Source organism: Leptonotus elevatus, chromosome 1 (assembly GCF_054856555.1).
Source record: "Leptonotus elevatus isolate MCC_2025b chromosome 1, RoL_Lele_1.0, whole genome shotgun sequence".
In the NCBI taxonomy this organism is placed as follows: Eukaryota; Metazoa; Chordata; class Actinopteri; order Syngnathiformes; family Syngnathidae; genus Leptonotus; species Leptonotus elevatus.
Window position 1 is genome coordinate 7,103,583 of NC_141239.1, and position 25,831 is coordinate 7,129,413.

Here is a 25,831-nt window from a genome sequence, read left to right on the forward strand (position 1 = left end):
TGTATTGAATAATGATTAACTTACAGTACTTGTGATAACGCCACATCTTAATAGACCTCTGCTGTGACGCGTTCAAGGACATTTGGGACATTTCAGTCCTTTCTGCATGTTACTTCCATCTGTGGAGAAAGTGACAGAATACGCCTGGTCAACAGTGGATAAACAATTTTTCACGGACTGTATATTTGATCATGTTTTTATCACGCTCTTTCAAGCCTTACTGTTTAAGGGTTGTTGTGGAAAGTTTCACATGTTGAGCTGCTGTGATGGAAAATAAAAGCAAAAATAAATAAACAACTACTGACAAACGTCTGCTATAATAGCTACACTATATACAGTATGTATGTAACATATTTCATGTATTATTTTTTACAGAAAAGGTAGCCGTCAGAAGAACAAAAAAAAGAAGCAATTCAATTTTCCAGTGATAATATATTTGTGAGCAGCCATTATAAATACCGCAATCAATTATCAGAGGAAAGCACAATACAGTAATGCAAGCAATCATAAGCGAAACAAGATGGCCGACAAACATGTCCATCTTAAAGCTTCCGAAAAAAGAAACACTACACAATTTCAGTTTAATTGACCAAACGCCATTTTGGAAGGATATTGAGCTGATTGGGAAAGCTTGTCAATTTATCTAAAAACCTCAGAAGATGAATCAAATATTATGAACATATGTCTAATACACAACTATATATTTCCTCTTGTGAATCTGAAATTACTTGGCAACACAAAACAACCAATAAACATGTCAATTCCAGTGGTGGGCTAAGCATTTGGTACCTGGGCACTCATTTTTAGTAACCTACCCACACTTACTTGCTGAAAAATTCACCTATTCATTTTGTATTTTTTTTGCACTGAGGTCAAAGCCATGTCTAATAAAAAATTACTGCTATGGCGCCATCAGGTGCCAAGCCGTTATAATGACGTGAGGGGAGGAGCTTTTTTTAGTCAGGTCATAGCCTTCCCTAATAAGGAAAATGTGCTTTACTGCCATCTATAACAATACACATATTCTTTATAATCTGTGAAGAACAACTACCGGTAATATGATTGCTGTTACTGTATGTTTTTAAGAAATAGAATATTACAGAATGCTATTTTGCCATTTTTGTAGAATTTTGGGGGCAGGCTGGAACAGATTAATGGCATTTCCATTCATTCTAATGGGGAAAGATGATTTGAGATACTGTTTTGAGTTACAAGCATGGTCATGGCAGAACTAAAATGTTCACTATTCGCAGCAGGGCTTGTTCTCTACAAATCCGCAAGCAGCGCTATCATTTATAACGACAGGTCATTCCGTGCTGTTAGGCACCACCACTAGAGGTCAGCAGGGGCGAAATGGAACCACTCAAAGCAGAGAGAGAAGAAAAATGTATGTGATCCCCAAATGTCCAGCGGCTTGAGCAGCCAAATGCTAAGTTCACACTGACTTGGAATTTGGACAACTTCAGGACTTGTGTGCCCTTCACTGTCTCTGTCTTCAAGACGTCCTGTCCAGTAAACTTGGAGGACGGATATGCGAGACATCTTTCTTCTCCATCTTTCTCAGACAGCCTGAAGATGCAAGCGGGGTAGTCCCCGCCCCCCTCTCCAGTTCAGAACCAAATGGATCTTCTCTTCCTCCTGGACCCCGCCAAGGTCTTGTCGATTCGCCAGTTTTTCTCCGGCGGCTCGTCCGCCGCCCCGGCCGGTGCGCAGCAGCGGTGGCCTTCGCTCCTCCACCGCCTCGCTCTGCTCCCATTGTATTTCTCACGCTCGTGATTGGTTGCTTTTCTTGCAGTCCTCGCTCACTTCTGCTACTTTCACACAGTGGTGTCGCGGTGGAAAACGGATATCCTTGTTTGTTGTCACCCAGATTTTTTTGCATTCTGAGGAATTGAGCTCACACAGGCCAATCTCCTTTCACAAACTACAGAACAAAAAAAAAAAAAATAAGAGAGAGGTGGATGAAAAAGTATAGAAATACTTAATAGTTGGACTTTGATGGTTCTTGTCGGTTTTGCTTACAGTCTAATACTGGGACAGTCCAGTCACACCGCCAAGCTGGTAGGCTCGTTCCCCCTGATAGGTGGAATCCTGAGACAGAGCCACGTCAATCTGGGACTTAAACTCATCTCCTAGGTAACTGTCCTATGAGGGAACCAGCAACAACAAAAAATTGTGACGATTACACAAGGTCAACAAATTGTTGGCCCAAACACACAACAGTGATCCAACCTGCGAAAGGTCCGGCGGGGAGAGGCCAGGCTGGCTCATCTGTGACGGCTGGCTCATGTTGACGTAGCCTTGGGTCAGAGGACCCTGGGAGAAGGTCTGGGAGCTCAGGTCTTGGCTGACCCCGGGATGCCCTCCGTTGCGGTTCCGATGACTTCGAGCGCTGCCCCCTCCTCCGCTACCAGATTTTCCCTTCGTGCCGCCTCCACGACCTGGAGAAGAATTCAGCGAGCTTAAGCGGGATGCAGGGCTAAAACCTCCTATGTTCAATTCCATATTTTTTTTTTCTAGTGCTGTCAAAGTTAAAGCATTAACTCATTGATTAATCACAACAAAATTCTTGCATTAATCATGTATTGACGTAGATTAATCACCCTATTAATTTTGACAGCAGATGATCCTTTAAGCTTGACAGCGGATGGCTACGTTAAAGGTAGCCCAGGTTGTGTTTGAGCAGTAAACATAACCACATGCATTCATGTAAAGCATTTAATAAATAATAATAAATGCGCGTGGGGATTTCTGAGCTGTTTCAGCACCGCCACCTGGTGGCCGAGAGGGACGAAATAGAACTGCACTTCTTCTTGACTCTGTAGGAGCCTTGTGCATTACGTTACCTCACGATTGAGCGTGTTTATTATTATTATTATTATTATTATTTGAAGATGTTTCCGGGAAAGTGCGTTGATTTTGATGCATACGCTACAAAAGATAGCAAAATAAGGTTCAAGCAAGATCATTGCAATATTGCCATTTGCTGTCATTTGATCATTTATGCAGTCAAACTGTTTTTACTACATTTTTGTGTTTAATGCTGACTACCGTCTATATAACGTTACACAGAGGAGCGGCATGACATGAACAGCGACCTTGAATTGGTAAGCTGGAACGTTAAAGGCCTGAACCACCCGGTTAAGAAGAAGAAAGTATTGGTCCACCTGAAACGAATGAGGACGGCAGTTGCCTTTCTTCAAGAAACACAGATTATTTTTTTTCCCCACATGTACATCATACATATAGCAGAATAGATTATTTGTTTACAGATAATAGACTAATATCTAATGTTCGCTCGTGTGAATACCAAACTATAGTTATCTCAGATCATGCTCCTCCTGTTCTGAAGTTAAATTTACCGGAAGCAGGTGCGACTAACGGGAATTAGAGGTTTAATTCACTCTTATTAGCAGATGAGGCATTTGGGAAGTTTCTCTCTGATCAGATTACGCTGTTTCTACATATCAATACCACCCCAGATGTTTCTTTTTCAGTTATTTGGGAGGCACTTAAGGCCTATTTACAGGGCCAAACAATTTCTTATATGGCTGCCAAAAGGAGAAAAAACGAATGCAAAACTTTTAGACTTGGCAATATTTACGCACAATTTCCATCTCCTGCTCCGTATAAAGAGCGACTTCGTCTCAAATCGGAATGTGACTGTGCTTCGTCATACTTTGTGGAGAATCTGCTGAATAGGACTAGAAGTAATTTTTATGAACATGGAGACAAAGTGGGCTCAATTTTGGCGAGGCAACTAAAAGGTGTTAAAGCAAAATTTACAATCCCCAGCATCACATCGGTAGATAAAATGACCACGGAAAAGTGGGGAATTAATACAGCGTTTAAGGATTATTATAGTTAATTATATATTTCAGAGGCTCCAAGAGAGATAGAAGCTATACAAAGTTTTTTTTAAGGATTTAGAATTTCTACAGATTTCTCCCAAAATAGTCTCAGAATTGGATAAGCCTGTGACTCAGCAAGAAGTTCGGAATGCCATGGCATAGTTCGGGCTCCAGACAGGGAAAGCGCCTGGTTCAGATGGTTTCCCCAGTGAGTTTTATTTCAATTTCGCTTCGCAGTTGACTCCCATTCTGACGGCTGTGTAAGGCGAGTCCCAGTCCTTAGGTCACCTTCCACCTACTTTAAATCAAGCTTGCATTACATTGTTAGCGAAAAAAGACAAAGACCCATTGAAACTTGGGTCTTTTGGGCCTATTTCTCTCTTAAATGCAGATGACAAAATACTAGCTAAAGTACTTGCGCATCGCTTGGAGGCTGTTTTACCAAACAATATAACCCATGATCAGACAGGCTTTGTTCAACATAGAAGTTCCTTTTTCAATGTCCGGCGGCTATTTAACATAATTTACACTCCTTGTCAGTCTGCCTCAGCGTGTGTTATAGCTATGGATGCCGAAAAGGCCTTCGACAGGGTGGAAAGGAACTATATGTTTGAGACATTAGGTCAGTTTGGATTTGGGGCTACATTTATATATTGGATTAGATTATTGTATTCCAGACCTGTGGCCAGGATTTTAACTAATAATATGCTTTCTGTGCCATTTAATTGATATCGTGGAACACGTCAAGGTTGTCCTTTAAATGCTTTTTGTTTTGGCCATTGAACCTCTTGCAGTAGCTACCAGATCCAACCGATATATAACAGAAATAAATAGAGGAGGCATTGAACATAAAGTCTCACTGTATGATGACAATTTACTCCTCTACATATCTAATCCTCAGACTTGTTCTTGACCTGCTACAACGATTCGGCAGATTTACAGGTTACAAGCCGAACCTCCATAAGAGTGAGTTGATGCCTCTAGATCAGAGGTGGGCATCGAGGGCCGGAGTCCTGCAGGTTTTGCATGTTGCCCTTCTCCAACACAGCTGATATATGATCAGCTCATCAGGAAGCTCTGCATAAGCCTGATAACAATCCTGTTGATTGGAATCAGCTTGTGTTGGAAGCGAGAAACCTCCAAAACCTGCAGGACTCCGGCCCTCGAGGACCGAGATTGCCCACCTCTGCTCTAGATGTTGACAAATTTGAAATCGGAGATGTCAGCTTGCCTTTTAAAGTGAATACTAGTAGCTTTAATTACTTGGGAATATCGGTAACCAAGCAATATAAGGAGCTCCGTGAGCATAATTTTGGTTAGGACTAAGTCACTACTGCAGCACGGATTAATGCTATCAAGATGACGATATTGCCCAGATATTTATACCCGTTTCAGTGTTTGCCTATTTTCATTCCTGCCTCATTTTAAAAAGTTGGGACTCCCCTTTTTTCTTCTTATGTATGGAATAACAAACAGCCACGTGTACGTAAAGACTTCCTGCAAGGGGCTAAAAAGCGAGGGTGGTTTGGCCCTTCCCAATTTTCAGGCGTATTACTGGGCTGCAAATCTAAATTGTATTGCATATTGGTTATACTCCCATCTTGAGAAGAATGGTCCCACTTGGGTGCGGATGGAAGCATGTTCCTGTCTCCCTAATTCATTACCCGCCTTGTCTGGTGCACCACTGCCCTTTCCTTGACAATGGGGGTATCTGGAAATAATCCAGTATTATCTCACTCCCTTCAGATACTCTCTCAATTTAGGATTAGTTGGTATTTGCCTTTTTAGCCCAGGAGCGTCAAATCGGTTTTTTTGTACCCTCAACAGTCGATAAAGCCTTCTTTCACTTGTGGTCTAATCTGGGTCTTAAACATCTAAATGACCTTTTTGTTGATGATGTTTTTGCCTCTTTCGCACAGCTAGTCCAAAGATTTAATATTCCCAAATCACACCATTTGAGATATTTGCAATTTAGAAGCTTTGTTAAGAGTGTTAAACCACTTTTCTCAAATAAACCTCCTACAACAGTTATAGATGATATTAGGTCTTTAGATCCAACAGAGAAAGGGGGAATCAAGCCCATTCTTAATCTAATTTCTCATATGGTAGCTCCGTCCTTATCTAGAATTAAAAACTTGTGGGAACATGATCCTCAAGCACCACTTGGAGATGGACTGTGGTCCAAGGTTTTAGGTAGGGTGCATAATTCATCTATGTGCACTCGTCATGCTTTGATTCAATTTAAGGTAAGATTGTCCAGAATCTTTCCAGAAATTAGCCCTTGGTGTGATGGGTGTAAAGTGGCGGATGCAACACCGATCCATATGTTCTGGTTATGTTCAAGTTAAGAAAAATGTTGGAGGGGTATTTTTGAAGCCCTCTCTCCCTAGTGTTAGGGGCTGGAATTCCTCCTGATCCCCGGGTAGTTCGTTGCTTTTACTACCCTTTTGGCGCGTCGTTTGGTTCTTTTGGAGGTGGAAGGAGGCTGCCCCACCCACAACTTCGCACTGGATAAGGGACGTGCTGATGAAACCTCAGGCTCGAGAAAATCAGATATACTCTTCGTGGTTCTGAAAATAAATTTTATAATACATGGGGACTTTTTCTTTGCGTTTTTTGATAACACCGCCACACAATTGCAGGAATGACATATGCACGGTCATACCGCTAATCCAGCTATGGTGGATGGGCTGGCAACGGTACGGTCGCTTTTCATTGCTACTTGGTAGTACATCTGACTTTGTATTGTATTCTATTCTGATACTGTAACCATTATGTATTGGGAGTGATGGCACAGAAGAACTCTCTATGGACGTTTATGATTAGACTTTATGGTGGGTTGTGTTGGATAGCTTAGAGTGAAACGGGGTTTGTTTTTTCAGTTGGGGGGGGGGGGGGGGGTCTGTTTTGTATTATTGTGAAACAAATAAAAATACATTTGAAAGAAAAAACATGGAACCTACCAAAAAAAAAACAAGATCTTTGTTCAGTTTGTCACTTTTTTTTTTACTCATGACTGCCCCCTTTGGCCCAAAGCATAACTGCAGCATCTGTGTCAGGCTCGTTCATGGTGCGCATGCACAATCTTAAAGCGACAGCCACAGTTGACAAAGGGAGACATGACTTCAAATAAGGTCAGAAAAACTCCCCACCCCTCCCCAAAGAAACTGTGGCGTGTGCAGGGTCCGCATACTCCACTTTAAAAGGAAGACAAAAGCTGATCGGTGCAGTCAGAGTAAAACAGTCAGGGCTCTTCGTATTCATCTTGGCATTGGTGGAGTATGCATGATGTAGAAAAAGCTATTACATTACCTTTTTAAATAGCACAATGCGCCTTTAAAATGTTTATAATAAATGTAAAACATAAAGCTAACTACTTTGCAGATTTCATTTATTGCAGGTATTTTTTTTTTTTTTTTACTTAACTCCAGCGGAAAACCAGGGAACACTGTACTAGCAGATTTGGAGCATTCTGCCTGTCATACAACAATGAGTTTGATTTTAAAGAGTTCTTAGTAGCTATCTTAACTATGGAGATTAATTAAAAATGTATAAAACGATTACAGAAAATTAACTTCCTGTGGCAGCGCGCCTCGGCTCACTTCACTTCACTGGCGTGAAGGCAGGCAAAGAATGACTTGCATAGTTTTAGTTGCTTGAAGGCTCACTGGAGATATCACAAATAATGTTTGCGCTTTTCAAAGCAAAATCCAAATATAATATTAGTTACAAAAAAAAACAAATACAACACAAATCGAAAAGTACTCGGTAAGAACAATCTTGCTGACTTGGTGTGAAGTGGAAAGCTTCCTGGCTATATTTACTTACTTCTATTTATTTAAGTAAATATCTGTTACAAGCCTCATAAAAACAATTTTGATTAATCGTGATTCATTATGGAACATTTTACGATGGAATTAGTTTTAAAAAATTCATCGCTTGGCAGTACTAGTTCGTAGTGACAGTTCCTTAGGCCCAGGATGCTGCTAAATGAATTTCCTCTATATTAGACAGGGTTTAGGCAAACAAACCCGGCAAATTAGGTGAACCAGTTCAAAATTGTTATGCTTGTACCTCTGGCTTCACACGTGCGACTAAAGCTGATGTTGGTCCTCGAATCTCACCTGATGTCGGCCCGTTGAGCTGGCCCATGTACCCTGGGGGAGGTATCGGGGGCATGACCAGGCTGAAGGGGATTGGGATATTCAGGGCAGTCAGCGGGTTGGGGCCGGTACCAATCATTCCAATCTGGTCGTGGGTCTGGAAGTACATGTTGGATGTACGCCCTGCAATGGAAATATGCGAATGATTGAACATCCACGCACGATTTAATTTCTATTTCCAAGTTCATCGGAGAGCATATCGTTAAATCCTCCTCGAAAGTGTTTGAAACGGACCGCTCACCATTGCTGCTGCGATCATAAACAGATCCAGGGATGAGGGCTTCTCTGGCGTCATACATGGCCGTGCTCATGAATCGGCCACCCTATAAAACCACACATTTGGAGCAAACGCACACCCAAAAAATCTGAGGCTGATTGCGCAATCCGCCAACTCACAGGGTTGATGGTATTGACCAGCTTGCGGGGCTTGCTGAACTGCATGAGGCTCTCTCGCAGGTTGTTCAGGGGCCCTTCCACCAACACCTTCTGCTCCTTGTAGTAGTTCAGCAGGTGGTTCCATAACGGCTGCTTGGATAGAGCTTTCGGGTTGCCCACGATGATCACGCCATATCTGCAAAGGACACCCGAGAGGGAAGCAACCATTATTATTATTATTATTGTATTTGCTGCACACGTGAGCTTAAGTACCTGGCTCTTGTGAGAGCCACGTTGAGACGACGAGGATCGTTGAGGAAGCCGATGCCTTGATGCTCGTTGGCCCTCACGCAGGACAAGATGATGAAGTCTTTCTCTCTGCCTTGGAACGCATCCACACTGGCAATCTCCACCTCCTGCATAAAGACAATCCGCGTAGAATTTTTTTTCCCCCTCCAGATCGAGACCAATATGAGTACTCAGCTCTTGCGTAGCCAATGGTACCGATACCAAGTGCCAATACCACTAGTATTTTCACTGCATAAAATTTCCTCAAAACGCAATAGATGTATATAAAAAAAAAAAAGACATATATCCCAATATAGCATTTTTACTTAAAATGCATGAAATTAATGGCAGTTTTCTATTCTTCTAATGTCTAATTCCTGATCGTTAAATGGTATTGACCAACGTTGTGAGTACCGATGCCATGAAATAAGGCAGGGTATTGGCTCGATAGTAATACCTGGTATTGGTATTCTTAATGGGGTTGGGAAGGGGGGGGTTTACCACAAAAGTACTTACGCAAGTAAAATTTGAAAAACATAAATCTGAAAACCTGCTAATACTCATTTACAGGTAAGAGAGACGTTTGTCGAATTTATAAGTCAAATAACATTAAATTTTATGAAAAAAAATAAATTAATAAAAATATGTAAAAAAATAAAAAAATACATCAATTACATCATCTGAATCACTTTCCCTCAATTTTTATACAGTACAATGCCATAAAACTGTACGTAGATGTTGGAGGAGTTATTGAGTTGAGTTCATGTGAGGCTGCTGAAGTGGAAGGCATTGTTGGTGTAACGTTCCCACAAAAGTATGTTTTCCGACTGTCCGTGAACTGCGCATGAATGTGATTGGCGCGTATGACGAGTCAAGATGGTGACCGCCGAGTCAGATTCAAGTGATTTTTTTTAAGCTGAAGTGATATTGTACGTTTTGTTACTACTTTGCTACCGCCATGAAGAGTGCGTGCGCATCGCAGGACAATCTAACGACGCTCGTGCACCCACCTGGTACAGCTTGGTATGAAGGGAGCCACTGAACTGCATGTACTGGACAAGATAGGACCTCTGCCCCTCATAGGGGGTGATGATGCCAATCTGATCAGGTTTGGCTCCAGCCTTCAGCAACCTTGTCGTTAATTTCTCCACATTGGCTGCCTCAGTTCTGTGTGAACAAGATGGCCAAAAAAAAACACTTTTGCAAATACAAACAGGTGCGTTTCAATAAATCATTGAAAACTCAATTTACTCCAGTCCTTCAATTCAAAAAGATTCACTGCATAATATACAAATGTCATTTTTTTTTTAATTCAATGACATTTTCTATATGATAAACCTTGTATTATAGAATTCAACAATACAGAAGGTCCTCAACAGCACACACCTGTTGAGGTATGATGTTCCAGAGCTGGCGATTTCCTCTTGGCCTTGAGTGACATAAAAGAACATGGGCTTGTCAGGCTGTGGCCACTGGAAGTCAAAGCCCTTCTTCACACGGTCGCCTGCAAACACACATGCAAAACACAATGACGTCATCGGGAGCTGGCAAATGGGCTTGGAGGCACACCTCTGCCACCTAGTGGACTTGAGGTGCCATTTATCAACAGGGTACTATATATTTTTTTATCTTCCAAACGACTGCTGCAGAGTGACACCTAGTGGCAAATTTGGTACTATTATCTCTCTCCATAATCTGCTCAGTAAATGGTCTCCCTGTCAAATCAATATGAGCCAATTTTTTATGAATGCATTTCAAACAGCTCTGCGTTTAAAAACATGTAAATTCACATATTGAAAAGAACCACAAGAAGTTGACATTCCAGCCCCAAAAAAATAAATAATGTCTGACCTGCAGTGACCCCGTTCTGCAGCGAGCCTTCATAGAAGATGTTGGAGGGGAAGGCGCTGAGGGCCGGGTGCATGCGGTACTGAACCTGCAGACGGATGGGCCGGATCCCCAGAACCACCAGACGCTCGAAAAGAGACTGGGACAGGCCTGCTTTAGCTGCCTTCTTGCACATCACCACTGGGCCCAGCTGGCAGTGGTCGCCCACCAGAATCAGCTACCAAGAAAAAAAGCCAAAACAATCAAACACATTTCCTGTCATTTTTTTATTTATTTTTATGAGTCATGATCCAAATGAGTTGGAAAAATGTAAAATTAGCAGTGAGGTCAACTGCCTGTGATAGAAACTTTGTTTACATTTTTGGCTAATGTTAATGTACAGTACACTCTAAAAAGAGAATTGTTAAACCAACTTTAAAAAATGTGTGTTACCACTTGAAGCAATTTTATGAAGTTGGTCAACAATTGTCTGTTTAATCTTCAATTCGTTCAACAATTCTCTTTTTAGAGTGTATTTCCAATATTGCACCCAAACATAAAGCATACAAACAGAAAAAACGGCTCGTACCTGTTTGGCTCCGAGCACCACAGGCACCATGCACTCGGGTTCGGTGGCCTGAGTGCTCTCGTCGATCAGAATTGACCGGAACTGCATCTTGGCTAGGCGGGGGTCGCCCGCTCCGACACACGTGCAGCAGATCACGTCAGCGTTCTGCAGGAAGTCAAACATGTAACGTACTGGTCATGCTCAAACAAGTGTCAGTGATGCGGGGGGGGGGGGGGGGGATTCTCATTTTCTCACCATCAACAGTTCCCTCTCAGCGGTACGTCGCACAGCTCTGTAGCGTTTTTCATCAGAGGATGACAACTCTCCGGTCTCGTCTTTCAACTGTTGTAGTTTTTGAAGTTCTGGCATACTGTCAACAACAACAAAAAAGTGTGAGAAAAAAAACCCTGTTTTGAATTCCCATTACTGCTCACGTTACCTGTCCATGTTACGGGTCTGGTTGTTTAGAGCCAAGAAGGACACAGGCGAGTCGATGGCTTCCCTGCTCTTGGCACACAGCCTCACCACTTTGAGGCCAGTTTGGTGGATCTTCTCGGTCAGCTGGTCCACAGCAATGTTACTGGGAGCGCACACCAACACTGGCCTGGAGGGACACAAGTCACACACCAAAAAAAACAAGAGATTGATGAATTAAAAAGGTAAAGATAATTTATTTGTCACTTTCCACCCATTTTCCATACCACAGATTACACCCTGGATTGGTCAACACTCAAATCACGGGGTACAAAGAGACAACTTTCCACTCCACACAAATTAAATCACAATAATAGAAAACGGTTCCATGTGTGAAAGGCACAGTCATACCCATTTCCCTGCCGGGCCAAGTGGTACACAATGGTGGCAGAGGTCACCGTCTTTCCAGTGCCAGGAGGACCTTGAATCAGACTGAGGGGCCGCTGCAACACTGTCTTGACAGCATACACCTATGCGGGACAAAACACATTCAGATGATGCAGTATTGACACTGCAGGTCCAAGTGCCCAATTCAAATGTAATGAAAATTTGGCTAGGGCTGATTTTCCAACCTCATCTTGTGATGCCAGATATACAATACATACGTACCACTTGAGCAAAAAAATAAAAAATAAAATAAAAACTCTGTTATTTAAAGCATGCAATGTAAATCCTTCTTTACTTGGGAGTGGTTGAGGTCGGGCAGTCCTTGGACCGTAAAGCGTCTGGGCAGCTGACACTTGATGACCACGTCCTCCACCTCGTGGCCCAGCAGTTTGTGGTAAATGTAACCAGACACTGAAGTCTCATCCACAGCAAATGTCTTCAGGGAACTCTGCATTCTGCAATGACAACAAGCAGAATCATTTCGCTCAACAATAAATCCGATGGCGCTGTGAACCAAGGAGGAAAAAGTCCAAGGAGTAAAAAAAAAAAAATCCTTCTACTAACAAATGCTAAACACTATCGTTGAGATATTTAGTAGCGAAATAGTGGACACTTTGTGGTACCTGTCAAAGGACGTGGACTTCCACACAAAGTCCACCTGAAAGTTGTGTGGAATTTCTACTGGAACTCCAGCGCCGCTCCTGAGCTCAATGGCGATTTCATCACCGTAGTCTGGAGCAGCGAGTTATGGAAGAGGCATATAGGTTATTTACAATTTTGGCAGAAGGAGTCCCACACTGAAGCATCATCATCAAAAGTAAAAAAAAACAACAACAATAAAACTAAACCCACAACAGACTACCTTAGAACAGTTATATTAGATAGCTAAAAACGCTAGCTATATTAGATAGCTAACTAGCTAGATTATATAGCTAAAATAGAGAACTACATTTTTTGTGAGCTAGATTATATAACTAAAATATTGAAAACAACTAGCTCGATTAGACCGCTAAAATAGCTAACTAGAGTAGGCCGCTAAAATAGCTAGTTAGATTAGATAGCTAAAATCGCTAGCACAACTAGCTAGATTGGATAGCAGGCAGAAGGAGTCCAACGACACTAGAGTATCATTATCCTAGGACATAAAAGTAAAAAAAAAAAATTCTAAACCCACATCAGATTGCCTTTAGATGTTTGTTAAATGTATGCTGGCAGGAACGTTGCACCAATGTTGCCACCATTTAGATATAAAGTTGCTCTAAAGTTTATGTGCCGTGAAAACACTTATGAGGATACTGTCAGCGACTTTAATGACATGTCCGATGCCTTTCCATGGAGGAGCCAGATCCCCTTTGTACCTCAAGCAGATTTCATCTCCTTGCATCAGTCGCATATCTGCAGGAAAGATAAAAACAAATAATAATGATCATTTCTATTATTTTTGAAAAACATTGTTTTGGTTATTAGTCGACCCATGGGGGGAATCCTATCTACATAAATAAAAACAATACATTCAAATATGTGTGAACTGGAAGGCAAACTACTAAATACGTACCTGAGTCAGTCTTAGGCAGAGTAAAATAAGCAATCCTCTTTTTATTTAGGCCAAGGTCCCACCTGACTGTAATATTCCCTTGAGTCTGCGAAGACAAATTCACTTTATTGCTACAATACCGAAACATATTTTCTACGCTTCTGATAAGCAGCACAAACATGATTGCGCAGTAAAGCTGTCTGCAAGGTGCTGTGTTTTTCGTATGTGTGTGTGTGGCAACGTGTAAGTGGAAAAATGGCCGGCCCCTAAAACGGATTAAAATGGGTGGATAGTGCTCCTTAACTCATTTAAACGCAATATCAATCAGAATAGGCCTGCCCTGTTTAGGCTAGTGGGGCTGCATAGAACATTTTTGGGTTGACTTCCCCATTAAGTTGGTTAGTGATTTAAACCTGATACCTGGGACTCTTTAAGCTTCTTATCATAATCAGCCTCCAGTTTGACAAGCGGACCAAAGATGTTCTGGTATTGGTAGGCATCCTCATAGCGCAGCAAAACATGCTGAGGCTCCTCATCGATTCCGGGCTTCTCCAGGTCTTCCAAGGCTGCGCTGGGATTTTCCTGTCAAGAAAAACAATAGTGAGAGGCGACGTGACGAGCAATAATGGATGTAGTAGTATCTGGTGTGCAGTGACGGCACCTTCCACAGCTCCTCTAACTTGTTGATCTGCTGGGCTGTGATCTGGCGGGCCCTGAGCTGCTCCTGCTCTGAGGGGATTTTAACCAACCAGGAGAGGAAGCAGCGATCCTGAATGAGAGGCTGCCATTGGGAGCTGTCCCAGTTGATGTCCTTGAGGCTGCTCTGACTGGCACATGGCTGTCTGGGTTGCAAACAAAGAACAAAAAAAAAAAAAAAAAGTATCATGTTATATGGATGCATTACAGGGGTGCATGCGGGCAATTATAATTGATTGATTCTTATTGTCCCACCTGCACAGTAACACCACCACGGAGTCGGCCTTTGCGGGGATGAAGCCTAGCAGAAAGACATTACGGCAGCCGCAGTTGTAGCACTCCAGCACCGTTTCCCCCAGCGGGCCGTCTTTATGCAGGGTCACCTCCTTGGACTTCGCCCTCACCAGATGGTTCACAATGTGACTGGAAGTTAAAAGGACAATGAATAAACAAAGTGGAGGACATTAAGACATATTGCGGTAGCAGCCGTATGTCCTGCGCTGGTTGCTCTTGTGACTTTCGCAGGTGAAAATAACTTACCTGCCTGAGGTGTTTCCACGGCCATTACAGAACCACTTTTTGCTGGTGTTGCAGTAGACCACACAGGCTGGATCGTGAATTCCACAGTAACTGAAAGAGGAGTCGTTTAGATCTAATTAGATTGTTTAAAACGCCCAAAATATGTGACTATTTACTGCATGTGTTTTGAAAATGTAGCTTACAAGCTGCAGAACATTCACAATAGAAGGATTTCAATAGATGCTCAACTTAAGTATTCAAGCTGGAACTTTGATGGACAAATTTAATGAAAATGTAATACATTTATTTCCTCCTCACATTAGGTTTACCGAAGACCCTAAATTGTCCATAGGTGTGAATGGTTGTTTATGTGTCCTGCGATTGACTGTCTCTCACCCAAGGTCAGCTAGGATAGACTCCAGCTCACCCGTGATCATATTACCGACACGTGATATTGAAAACGGATACATGGATATTGTGTCACTAGTCATTTTAACCTGCAGGCATGCAGAGGGAGGTCCTTGGAATAGTAGGTGTCCTCCTCATCCTCCTCAAAGTTCAACTCCGCCAGCAACTGACTTGCATTAAGGACAGGGTCGTCTCCATTGTGTAACACACCTCCAGAACCATTAACCTATGGACACATGTAATAAATATGATACAAAGCCATCTCAGCTTTACGATACACCTGAGTCATCTCAGTAATTAATCAGGGCAAAAAGTAATTTACTGAAATAACTATTGGTTAAAGTTAAAATACAGTTTTCTTGTGTTGTACTGAAACAGTGGTTGTCATTTTTTTTCCTACATCAAGTACGACCTAAAAAAAATACTTACTAAAGAGAACATAACGGTTAAATAATAATTGTAATTGTATTTAGATAGTTTTAACAGGCTGTATGCATAACTACTAGCTTAATTCTGCCTAATTATATTTCACAATTTAAACGCTTCATTTGTATTTAATTCCATGACACTTTTCGCATACTACACTTGAAAAATCATTAATTTCAAGTTTAAATGCCAAGTGTTGACATGCTAGCTAGATTGCTAAGCTAAAAGCATGGTGACAGGCGAATTACGTCATCGTCACGCTAACCGGACATGGCCAGTTGTTATTGTTAGCGTTTTTATATCAAAACGGCAGACAAATGCGGCGGCTGAGTGTCTGACCTGGTTGTCCAGCTGACTCTGGGTCTGGCCTTGGGTTTGGCTGGGCAGGGTAAAATCGGTGAAGTCGTACTCGGAGCCCTGAGTGTCTGCTCCGAGTAGCTCGGCTTCCTCGGTGTCCAGGAACGTGAGCGTCTGGGGGCTCGGTCCGTACGCCTCCACGCTCATCATTCGTCTTGTCCTTATTATTATTATTATTTTTTTTAACAGTTTCCCCCACGCAGCCACTGTCCGAGAATAAATAAAGAGCAGAGGTGGGGGAATGGCAATACAGTGTCGGCGAGCTTCACATATAGATTTGGATAAAGGCTGCGTTCTGTTAGGCTGCGCCAGCCTACTTGCTCACGAACCACTAAGTTGTTTCTCACAGGAAGCGATAGAGGAGGCAAAGGGAGGAAAGGAGGCAAGAGGACGCGAGATAAGGAAATTGGGACGACGTAATGACGTCATTATCGTCTATTAAAACACACACGTTTATTCATCAAGGTCAGGTTTTTAGAAGTCACATGTTCACCTCTAACAATGACAAAACTGTCAACTACAATCATGTGTACTTGATTTAACTGAAATTTATTTTGAGAGACTTATAGTTGGAAATTCATTTCAATTCACGCAACAGAAATGGCATCTTTATATTAGGTTGTAGTGTTACGTTTAATAGAACTATGTGGCTCATGAAGCTGAATTTCAATCATCCCATTTGTAAATTATCTATAGCTCACGGTTTATTTTTAAGTAACCATTAAGTGCATCTAATGGACAAGAGCTCTATGCTTTTACATAAAGTAATAATGATTAATTCTAGAGTAGACTATTAGAGAATAATTAATGTAACACTACATAAAGATGACTTGACTAGTAAATTACAAAGAGGACAAAAATACATTACTGCAAAACATTTTAATATTATGCAGCCACGTTTTGCATAAATCACTGATACACACTTCATCATTACCTTCAAATATTAATTGCATATTCATTGTTCTCCCTGAGATCTGTGCAAAATAAGCAAAAATGCATAGGAAACTTAAGTCACCTTGCAGAAATCTAAATACTGTAAACATACTAATTAATCACAGTGAAAATGTAGCTATCGTGATCCTTTTACTACATGATGCAACATTATTATGGTCTGCCAGTGGAGGTCCATTGGCATTGGTGGAGTAAAAGTTCAAAGTATGGATTTGAAATTCTTTACAACCAATGTTCATCTCATAAAGCATCTTTTGGTGCGAGGGATGACACCAGTTAGGAAAAAAAAAAAAGTCAGATGTACTGCTGATGTGCATGTTTGCAGTGCTGCTCTTCAATGTTGGCCACCTCCAGTAGTGTCAACATCTCCTGCACGACAGCCTGAAGGGCTCGGCCCAGCTGCTGACTGCTGTAGGGCTTTCCCAGCGGAGGCACGTGGATGAAGGCCGAGCGGCCGTGGCCGAGGAACAGAGACGAATAGTAGGTGTAGTCGCACAGGTATCTGGCAAACGATTGTTGAAAATGTTTAGTGACGTTTAGGAGGGAAAAAATACAAAACAAACGTTTCGGCTAGTAATATATTGCATTTGTGTTGCTTTCTTATAATTTAATTTAATTTCAAAAAAATATAAAATAATTACATAATTAACTCATTCACTGCCATTTGCGGCTATAGACGTCAACAAGAGTATGAAAACCTAGAAAAAAATGTATTATAAATTTAGAAAATATGTCAAATTTGTGATTAATCTTGAGTTAACTAGTGAAGTCATGGGATTAATTAAAATTTTAATATAATTTTCTTCTTTAAAATAAAAAGTAATTTAATTTTTTATTTTTAATATATATCTTTTTTAAATAAGATTATTAAAAATTAAGGGCGTCTGGCGATTATTAAAAAAAAAATTAATAGCATGACTTCACTAGTTAACTCACAAATTTGATATCTGTTCTAAATGTACAATAATACAATATTTCTAGGTTTTCATACTCTTAACAAAAGTGGGAAAATTTTTAAACTAATAGAAATTGTTAAAATTTATTTTTGACCTCGATAGCCATCAATGGCAGTGAATGAGCTAAATAGAATATGAAGAATTATAAAAATGTTGCCACATTCTTGGGGGTTTCAATTCAATGGTCATTGTGCTGCTCCTTATGGTGTTCAAGCCCTGGCCACCTGGGGGCAGTCTAGTACAGACATGAGTGTATAAATTGCAGGGTGGGCTTCTTTTATCACACACCTTCCGGCATCCTTGGACACTGACACAGTGACCCCTACATCGGCGTCATTGACCCTCTCGCAGACCGTGTCCATGTCCAGCAGAGAGTTGATGCAGTCGGGCCCGTCCTCCATGCAGCACTGGGAAGCCGGGCAGAAGCGGCAGTTGTCCGGGCGTTTATAGCCCTTGTTGTGGCCACACTGCTCCAGAGTCACTGTGGTCGCCAAGCCTGACACGCCAACATGGACTACTAACTGCATGTAGGACCAAACACATAAAGAAAAAACTTTTTTTTTTGGTAACTTCATTTATCAAATCAGCAGCATTTCATAATTCACACAGAGTTATCTATTGCAGTGACTCCCATTTATGTTTGGTGGTGTGGCTGGAGATTATTTTTCTACTGTAAAATATGTGCCTCTGCTCAATATAAGGTTGCAAAAGACTGACATACCCTGTATGCACTTTGTAAATCACCTGTGGTAGGTGTTGCTCCCACAAAGATGGAAGTAGACTCTGCACTGCCTGGTATTCCACTGGCACCTCGCAGACATGAAGATCTACGCCCTCACCCAGCCCCAAACGCTCCAGTTCCTGTCGGGGAGGCAAATAGTACTCCCAATAATTCATCCCTCCATCTCCACAATTGTGTTGTGATGTAAGTGGCACAGCCCTTGCGAGACACATTAGAAAGACAATTCAACTTGTAAAATATGAAGCAGCAAGTAAGGTCTTACTTACCTGTACTGCCACCCAGCTGGAGTTCACAGCATGTTCTCCAAAGGGCTCGAAACCTGAAGATTAGAATGAAGAACAAGTCCTAAAATGTTACTTTTTTTACTTTTGGTACAAATGCTTCAAGGGGACATATTAAACAAAAAAACGTTTCAATGTATTGTATACACATAGTTGTGTGTCTAGAGTGCCTGCCCAGCCATGAAAGACCAAATTTGAGGTAATTTCAAAAAACGCCAAATAGGGTCACAAGTGAAGTAATTAAACATTGTCCAAAAAAATAAAAGCATGAAAATTGTATGTATATTTGACAAAATAATCATTTTTTTCCAAAGTTAGAGCCTGGCGACCAACAAACCCGGAAGTGAAACATCACATCAACAATGGCAGAAAGTATACAAAGTCAGTCAAAAATAGATTCAGAAAGCAATATGTCGAACTTAAATGTTGGGAGTTGGAGGAAGAGGTTGGCACGTTATATGTTGGATCATATATGTACGAGCCAGATGCTGATCAGGGCGCTGAAAATGTTGTGCCCGGTCGACCTGACATGGAGTGGAGACGAGACCCATCAAGATTAGAATATTGGTAAAATATATAGGCTGCGGTTATTAGTCCAGCGTTATTGTTTGACATTCGATGCTGTGCCGTGCTGTAAATGAGCACTTTATGACATTACCTACTTGTAGAGCTGCAATGCATCAATTAATCCCGCATAAAAAACTTCTTCCAGTTTTGTTTTAGTTGATTGTCCCATGCAAGAGCTATGTTGTTGTTTTTTCCACATTAAGTAGTAATATATGATACGTAATCTTCTAGTAATATATAGTTATCCTATTTGATGGCATATAGCAGCAGCATTGTTAGTTTTATGCCATTACAGATGATTCCATCCATGCACTCGTATATTTTGAATGCTTTTGTACAGGATTCCATCCATGTACTTGTATATTTTTTAACCAAATTTAATTCAATTTATTACAGACTCAGGGCTCTCTTAACAAGAAACAAAAACAAGCAAAACAAAAGAACATACAGATTTAAAAACAAAACAAAAAAACCAGTTACACATTAAGAAGACAGGCATGCCAATGTTTCCATGTTTGACTGGTAGCGATTTGCACTACATCCAAAATTTCATTTTGAGACTTTTCCAGTCTACCAATAAAACTATACATTAAAGTTCTTAGTACAGCTTGCAAAGTGTTCAGACATAAACATCTCAGTTGCACTAGTCCATCGTAGCCTTCTTAAAAGCACTCGTAGAGCATCATTATTGGCTACCTGAAACCTATACATACAGTGGAACCTCGGAGTTTGAACGTCTCGGAACTCCTACAATTCGAAATTCAAACAAAAAATCAGAGTAAAAAATGCCTCGGAGTTCGAACTCATTTTCGGCGTTCGAACACCCAAACAAAGCAAGCTAAGCCGAACGTACCTTGAAAACGGGTAGCCGAGCGAAGCCGAGCCATGCCGAATGCTCACGTTGCGGTAGTTGAGGCCACGCACTGCTCATTTCCGGTCAGATCGTGAATACTCCCGAAGGTGCTCCATACGCTACTTTTGATTTTTCCACGACATTTTTCATCGCCATGGGCCCAAAGAAAGACAACGGTGCCATTGGCAGCAAAGAAAGACAACAGTGCTACGACCCACAGTGGAATTAGGAAGGAGATTATCGCGCAGTTGTAACTACCGTGACTACTTCTGTAAATACCGGCACGAGGACCCCCTTAGCTGTTCAACAACGTGCCTGATGTTAAACAACGCACGCAAGGACCGTTTAGTAGTCTAATATGCCCAATGTAAAATACACAAACTCAGGACTGAACTAAAGCTAACATTAACATAGCATTTATCATCCTCTGATGCCATGACACCACAACAGGTAAGGTAAGGTATTTTTTATTGTTTAAATACTGTACTGGACTGTAAATGTAAAACACATACATTTTCTGTTTTTGGAGCTTGAGAACGGATTAATTGCATTTACATTATTTCCTATGGGAAAAAAATGTTTTGGAGGTTGAACAATTCGGACTTTGAACACTTCGCAGGAACGAATTATGTTCAAACTCCGAGGTACCACTGTACTTGCTTTTTTATAATTATGCCAAAGGTAAGCTGCATACAGAGGTGTACAATATGATTTAAACAGGAACAACTTTACATCATCAGAACATGAACCAAACTTACGCAGCAGTGTATTAAGACTTAATTTGGCGACTATCGTAGTGGTAATAAATAAATAAATATAAATATATATATATATATATATATATATATATTGTGTACTTTGCTGACCAAACACAGGAAACTGGTGAGCCATGATTAGTCGTTACTTACTTCCTCAGCACAGGTGATGACAATTTTTCCCACTTGCTGTCGACTGAAGATAACTTCAGTCGACAGCAAGTGGGGAAAAAATGTGTTTTAAGTTATTTATTGTACAAGAAAAATCATGAAGTTATCAAATTCATTCTGCACAAAATAGTAACTTTTTACTGCTTGTTGAGTTTCAGTTCCATCAAATTATAACTCCCGTACTTGGAACAGTGACCCATGGAGTTGCATCTTCCATCTCCTCCAAGGACCATTTCCTTCTCCTTAATGGACCCCAAAAGAGCGCAGTGCTTTTTTGTCCGTGTGGTTGTCAGTGTTTCATGGCTATACGTGACCTGGTGATGGAATTGTCCCACTTATTGTGACACAGAATATTCAGGAATCTGAAAACATATACCCAATACATTTAGATTTTTCAATTTACAGCCCGCGTATCAGGGCAAATAGTGTAAAATTATGTGTAGGTCACAATAGCATTGAATTCGCTCCATTTCAGCATTTGGGCTTCATAACAATTCAAAGCTGATGCTTACCTGAATATTCTTAAAGCCTTGCTTGCTTTTTTTCCTTTTGGGTTCTGGTTGGCCCAAGTTGCATTGTATACCAATGGGCCGGTGATTTGCCCTCTTCTTACATTTCTCGCATGGACAATACTTCAATGTCTGCACCTCTGAACGAATTGAAAAGATAAAACATGATTATAATGCTGCCGAATTGATGTATATGATTATCACTAATGGTACTCATTGGACCAGTGACCACCATTTCAATATGACTGTATCACGGCCATCCAACACATTTGAATCATGCAAGTATATAAGTGACTCAAACATCTCCACCTAACTTACGTTTATCCACACTATGTGGTGGATTCGTCGTCCTGCAATAAGTGACTCCCACACTCAGCCATCTCTTGTTGGGAGGCAGCTGCAGAGCTGACAGCCTCAGCTACGACTCGCTTCCTTTTTTTCGGTTTGCTGCTGCTGCAAGCTGGACAGGTGGATTTTGAACCTGCTGCCGGTCTTGTGGAGGCAGGTGAATTGTTGGGACAGCAGTTGCATTGAGCAATAATCTGCAGAATTAATGTGAGAAGACACTAAAAATATGCTTTGTGAATGAATTTATAACGAAACCTATAAAAACCTATTAAACGTATCCAGTGTTTATACACCGACACAGTTGGAGAGACGCTTTATGAGAATATCGTGGATAAATTGGGGGAAAACAAACAGAACACATTGGTAAGGTAGGAAGTGGAACCTAATTTGGTAAGGGATAAATAGGTAGCTAACATCCATCCTTAGCTACCTAACCCTTACCAAAATGTAATTATTTAATGAATCATAAAATGCAGTAAGATTGACTAATGATTGTCAGTTTCCCAAGAGGGCGTGTCATGTTCATTCATCAACAAAGCAGAGCTGTCAACCTATCGAAATTTACTCCCAGAACAATTTGTCTCACTGCCATTATTACTCATGAATGGCATCGATCGGAGACGTTAGCTTTCGGCTAACGGCGCTAGCTTCTACTGTTCATTCCATACCAGTTGGCAGCTCTGCTTTGGCAAAATCATCTGTACAGAAATTCCATGACAACACGCGTTTTTTTTTTTGAAAATGATTACAATCACACTTACTTTGTTGCAAATCCTTTATCAAAAGCAAACTGGTTGAGAAAGCAGGCATCTTCGAAGTGTTTGTAACACAGAACACTCCTCGACGACGGCGTGAAATTCACTCGCTTCGTGCCAACGAAAGCGGTCCATTTACGTTGCCTTATTATCTTTTGGCCACTCATACAAACTTTTGTTTTGACTGAGAACAGTACATCGCCACACGGCGTCGTGTCATCTTAGTGAATAACAATCAAAGGAGACAATCAAAAATACAGTACAATGGCTGACTGCCCTCGTAAGTTCGCTACTCCCCCGTGTGACGTAATTTCCCAAGATTTCTGAAGATTGACGAAGAAAATCAATTTCACTATCAAGGGCGTGGCTATGGGTCAAACCAAGAACCCGGTAGGGTTGCGTAAAAAAAATCAAAAAACGAAAATATGCTTAAAATGGTTTTAGCCATTGGTATTACTCAAAAACATGGTTGGTCAACCTTACTTCACATTTGGTCTGTAAGAGTCAAATTAATCAACCAGGCAAATCTGTTGTTATCTGCCTATTTGGGAAAATGTTTCTGTGAGCAAGGATTGCTAATTTACGTAATAAACACACAAGTTTCTACACCCACAACATGATTAGCAGGGCTGGGCTACACTTGTATTAAACATGGTTGTAAATGGGTTAAAAAGAAAAGGAAAAAGAAGAATGTAATGTGATCTAACAGAAGAGTTGTGTCTAAAACATTAAATCAGTAGCTACGGTAAACAAAAGTTTAGAAACACTTCTCAGTCGAGTGTATTTCTACATTACATTACTGCAACTAAACCCATAATAATAAATAATATACAAACTGTAAAGTTCAATAATCACCTCGAATAGTGGACCATCCTCTGCCACAAATACTTAAAAACATGAGTAATTTAAAAAAAAGAAGTATATATATATACACAGCAAAAGCCTGTATTTGTACTTTAAACTGTAAGTACACTATACAACAAACTATATAATCACAAAAACACTTGAATGTTTATTAATTTACCTCATCTCATCTCAGAAAGTGCACAGAAACCACAAGTTTGGGTTTTGAATAGCTGGGGAATAGGGGAAAATCACAAATTGTGACTGTGCAGAGGGGTTACTGTATTACAGGATGGGAGAAATACGTGCTTGTAAAACAGCTGTAAATCCATACAAGTCTAAAGGCTTAAGTTAAATATTAATCGCAGGTGTTTGAATCTCCTGTTTGTTTTTTAGAAAAGGCGAAAAAGCTACGAAAATAAAAATGCTCATCATTCTAAAAAATAAATTGCATTTTATGATTCGTATGAACTCAGTGAAATTGCCCCTCGTACGTTGGTTAGCTAACTATCACAATTACAACAATCAACATGAACAGTCTAGTCGTTTATTCATTGGAATGATCTTACCTGTTACTATAACTTTTTTCTTGTTGCCCATTCTCGTTAGTTGTTGTAGTTGCTCAATGTGAGTGAATGAAAAGTGAAGCGTCCACCATAAACATTGGCGAATGTCCTGTCAATGCACAGGAAATGACGCACGTTACTTACATAAGTGTAAACCCGCGGACGTGCCTATACTGTCACCCACTGCACCGGGATGCATACTACAACAACAAAAAATCTTTATTACCATTTTATGATTGAGGTACAAAATATTATAATTGGTGTTGTTTTTCCCATGACATTACCTAATCGAGTCCATGGCTCGGCTGACCTTTATAACTTTTTACATAGCTTACCTGTGGCTGAAAAAGCAGAACGTGGAGGAGTCTCTGTCGCTGAAATGCACAAGTGAAGTCAACAGCCTCTCAAATACACACAAGCTGTTTTATGCTCTTTGTATTACTGCATATTAAACATAGCCAGTTCTTTCTTGACAATCACGTCATGTCGTTTGTGGCTCAATCCACTAAATCTAAATGTTTCCTCATAAGAACACCAGGGATCGCCGTTTCTCCATTGCAGTGAGTTGGTATGTGTGCGAGGATCAATCACTCGGCGTGTTAGTGTGAATCGCTTGCTGTAATTTTTGCACACTTGTGAAGTTCAGTCGCGTTTGGGCATGTCGCTTGGTGAGCGGCGGGCCTAACACACGCCACATCACAGGATAATTGTTCAAGTCCAGATAATATTTTGTAAAATTCAGATTTTTGATGTAGAATCAAGTATCAGTTGAACACCCTCCTCCCAACCCAAAAATAAATAAATACATTTTATTTCTTAATTTTTTTTATGACCTATCAATGGCTTGTAAATCCAAAAACTATACTACAAACCAGAGGTGTGGACTTGAGTCATGTGACTTGGACTCGAGTCATGAATTTGACGACTTTAGACTCGACTTGATTTTTTTTTTTTTAAAGACTTGCAACTCGACTTGGACTTGAGCCCTTTGAGTTGAAAAGACTTGCTTCTTCCACCTAGACAAAAAGATTAAAATGTATGTTAACGAGTAAGTTCCTCTCGGTGTGTGCGAGCTGGGCTAACAGCCAGTCAGACATGTCAGGGAAGCCGCAAAGGCACAAACACACCCCGCCTACGCTAAAGCAAACTTCAAAATAAAGCTGGCCAAATAATACATTGACACCAATGCAATAGCCTTGGTGGATTTTACTTTGAAGTCTGCCTGCATGGTGGCGTGACCGCTAGCTTGACTACTTCCCTTTGACATTTGCTTGCATTATTGACGTTTTTATTGAAATGACATATTTTCTACCACCATTATCATAATGCCACCCCGAAAGTATATTAAATAGCGAATTTAGGACGCGAAGAAACCGCAAGTTCGTGGCTAGTAGCTAACTGTTAGCATTAGCATTGAGTGCCTGGCTGGCAACAGTAGTTTGACAGCTATTGCTTGGCTCGTTTGCTTTTCTTATTGTGGACCTACTTTGTAATCCACTTTCCCTGTTTGAACGACATGAATGTGCCTTAAATTGCACTTAGATGTATTTTTCATTATTAGAAATAAATAAATAGAACTGCCTTAATTTATAGTTATTTTATAAAGCACTAGCTTTAAAAAACAAACAAAAAAAAAACATTCAAAATGTCCAATATGGCCA

At 40.7% G+C, this 25,831-nt stretch overlaps 2 protein-coding genes across 4 annotated transcripts; both read right to left on the reverse strand.

The window, feature by feature from the left end:
- Positions 1-412: 412 nt before the first annotated feature.
- LOC147180523 (regulator of nonsense transcripts 1-like) lies at positions 413-16,245 on the reverse strand. The gene is made up of 24 exons (XM_086072456.1): positions 15,856-16,245; positions 15,180-15,316; positions 14,704-14,793; positions 14,419-14,586; positions 14,129-14,309; positions 13,888-14,049; positions 13,489-13,573; positions 13,230-13,328; positions 12,557-12,665; positions 12,229-12,388; positions 11,898-12,016; positions 11,512-11,676; positions 11,328-11,442; positions 11,094-11,237; positions 10,529-10,742; positions 10,064-10,181; positions 9,688-9,844; positions 8,663-8,805; positions 8,411-8,585; positions 8,256-8,337; positions 7,976-8,137; positions 2,233-2,441; positions 2,023-2,145; positions 413-1,924 (listed from the first exon to the last, which is right to left on the reverse strand). Exons 1-23 carry the CDS (start codon positions 16,021-16,023, stop codon positions 2,026-2,028), a joined length of 3,282 nt encoding a protein of 1,093 aa, XP_085928582.1. The 5' UTR covers positions 16,024-16,245; the 3' UTR covers positions 413-1,924; positions 2,023-2,025.
- A 492-nt stretch (positions 16,246-16,737) lies between these two features.
- On the reverse strand, positions 16,738-24,306 carry pgpep1 (pyroglutamyl-peptidase I). Of its 3 annotated transcripts, XM_086095557.1 has the most exons (8): positions 24,174-24,306; positions 21,977-22,200; positions 21,662-21,798; positions 21,333-21,511; positions 18,789-18,841; positions 18,525-18,641; positions 18,069-18,301; positions 16,738-17,326 (listed from the first exon to the last, which is right to left on the reverse strand). In XM_086095557.1, exons 4-8 carry the CDS (start codon positions 21,364-21,366, stop codon positions 17,119-17,121), a joined length of 645 nt encoding a protein of 214 aa, XP_085951683.1. In that variant the 5' UTR covers positions 21,367-21,511; positions 21,662-21,798; positions 21,977-22,200; positions 24,174-24,306; the 3' UTR covers positions 16,738-17,118. The 3 variants fall into 3 exon arrangements, with proteins under 3 accessions (XP_085951683.1, XP_085951699.1, XP_085951690.1); XM_086095573.1 differs by lacking the exons at positions 21,333-21,511; positions 21,662-21,798; positions 21,977-22,200 and having other exon boundaries at positions 24,174-24,292; XM_086095564.1 differs by lacking the exons at positions 21,333-21,511; positions 21,662-21,798; positions 21,977-22,200; positions 24,174-24,306 and adding an exon at positions 20,224-21,290.
- Positions 24,307-25,831: the final 1,525 nt, after the last annotated feature.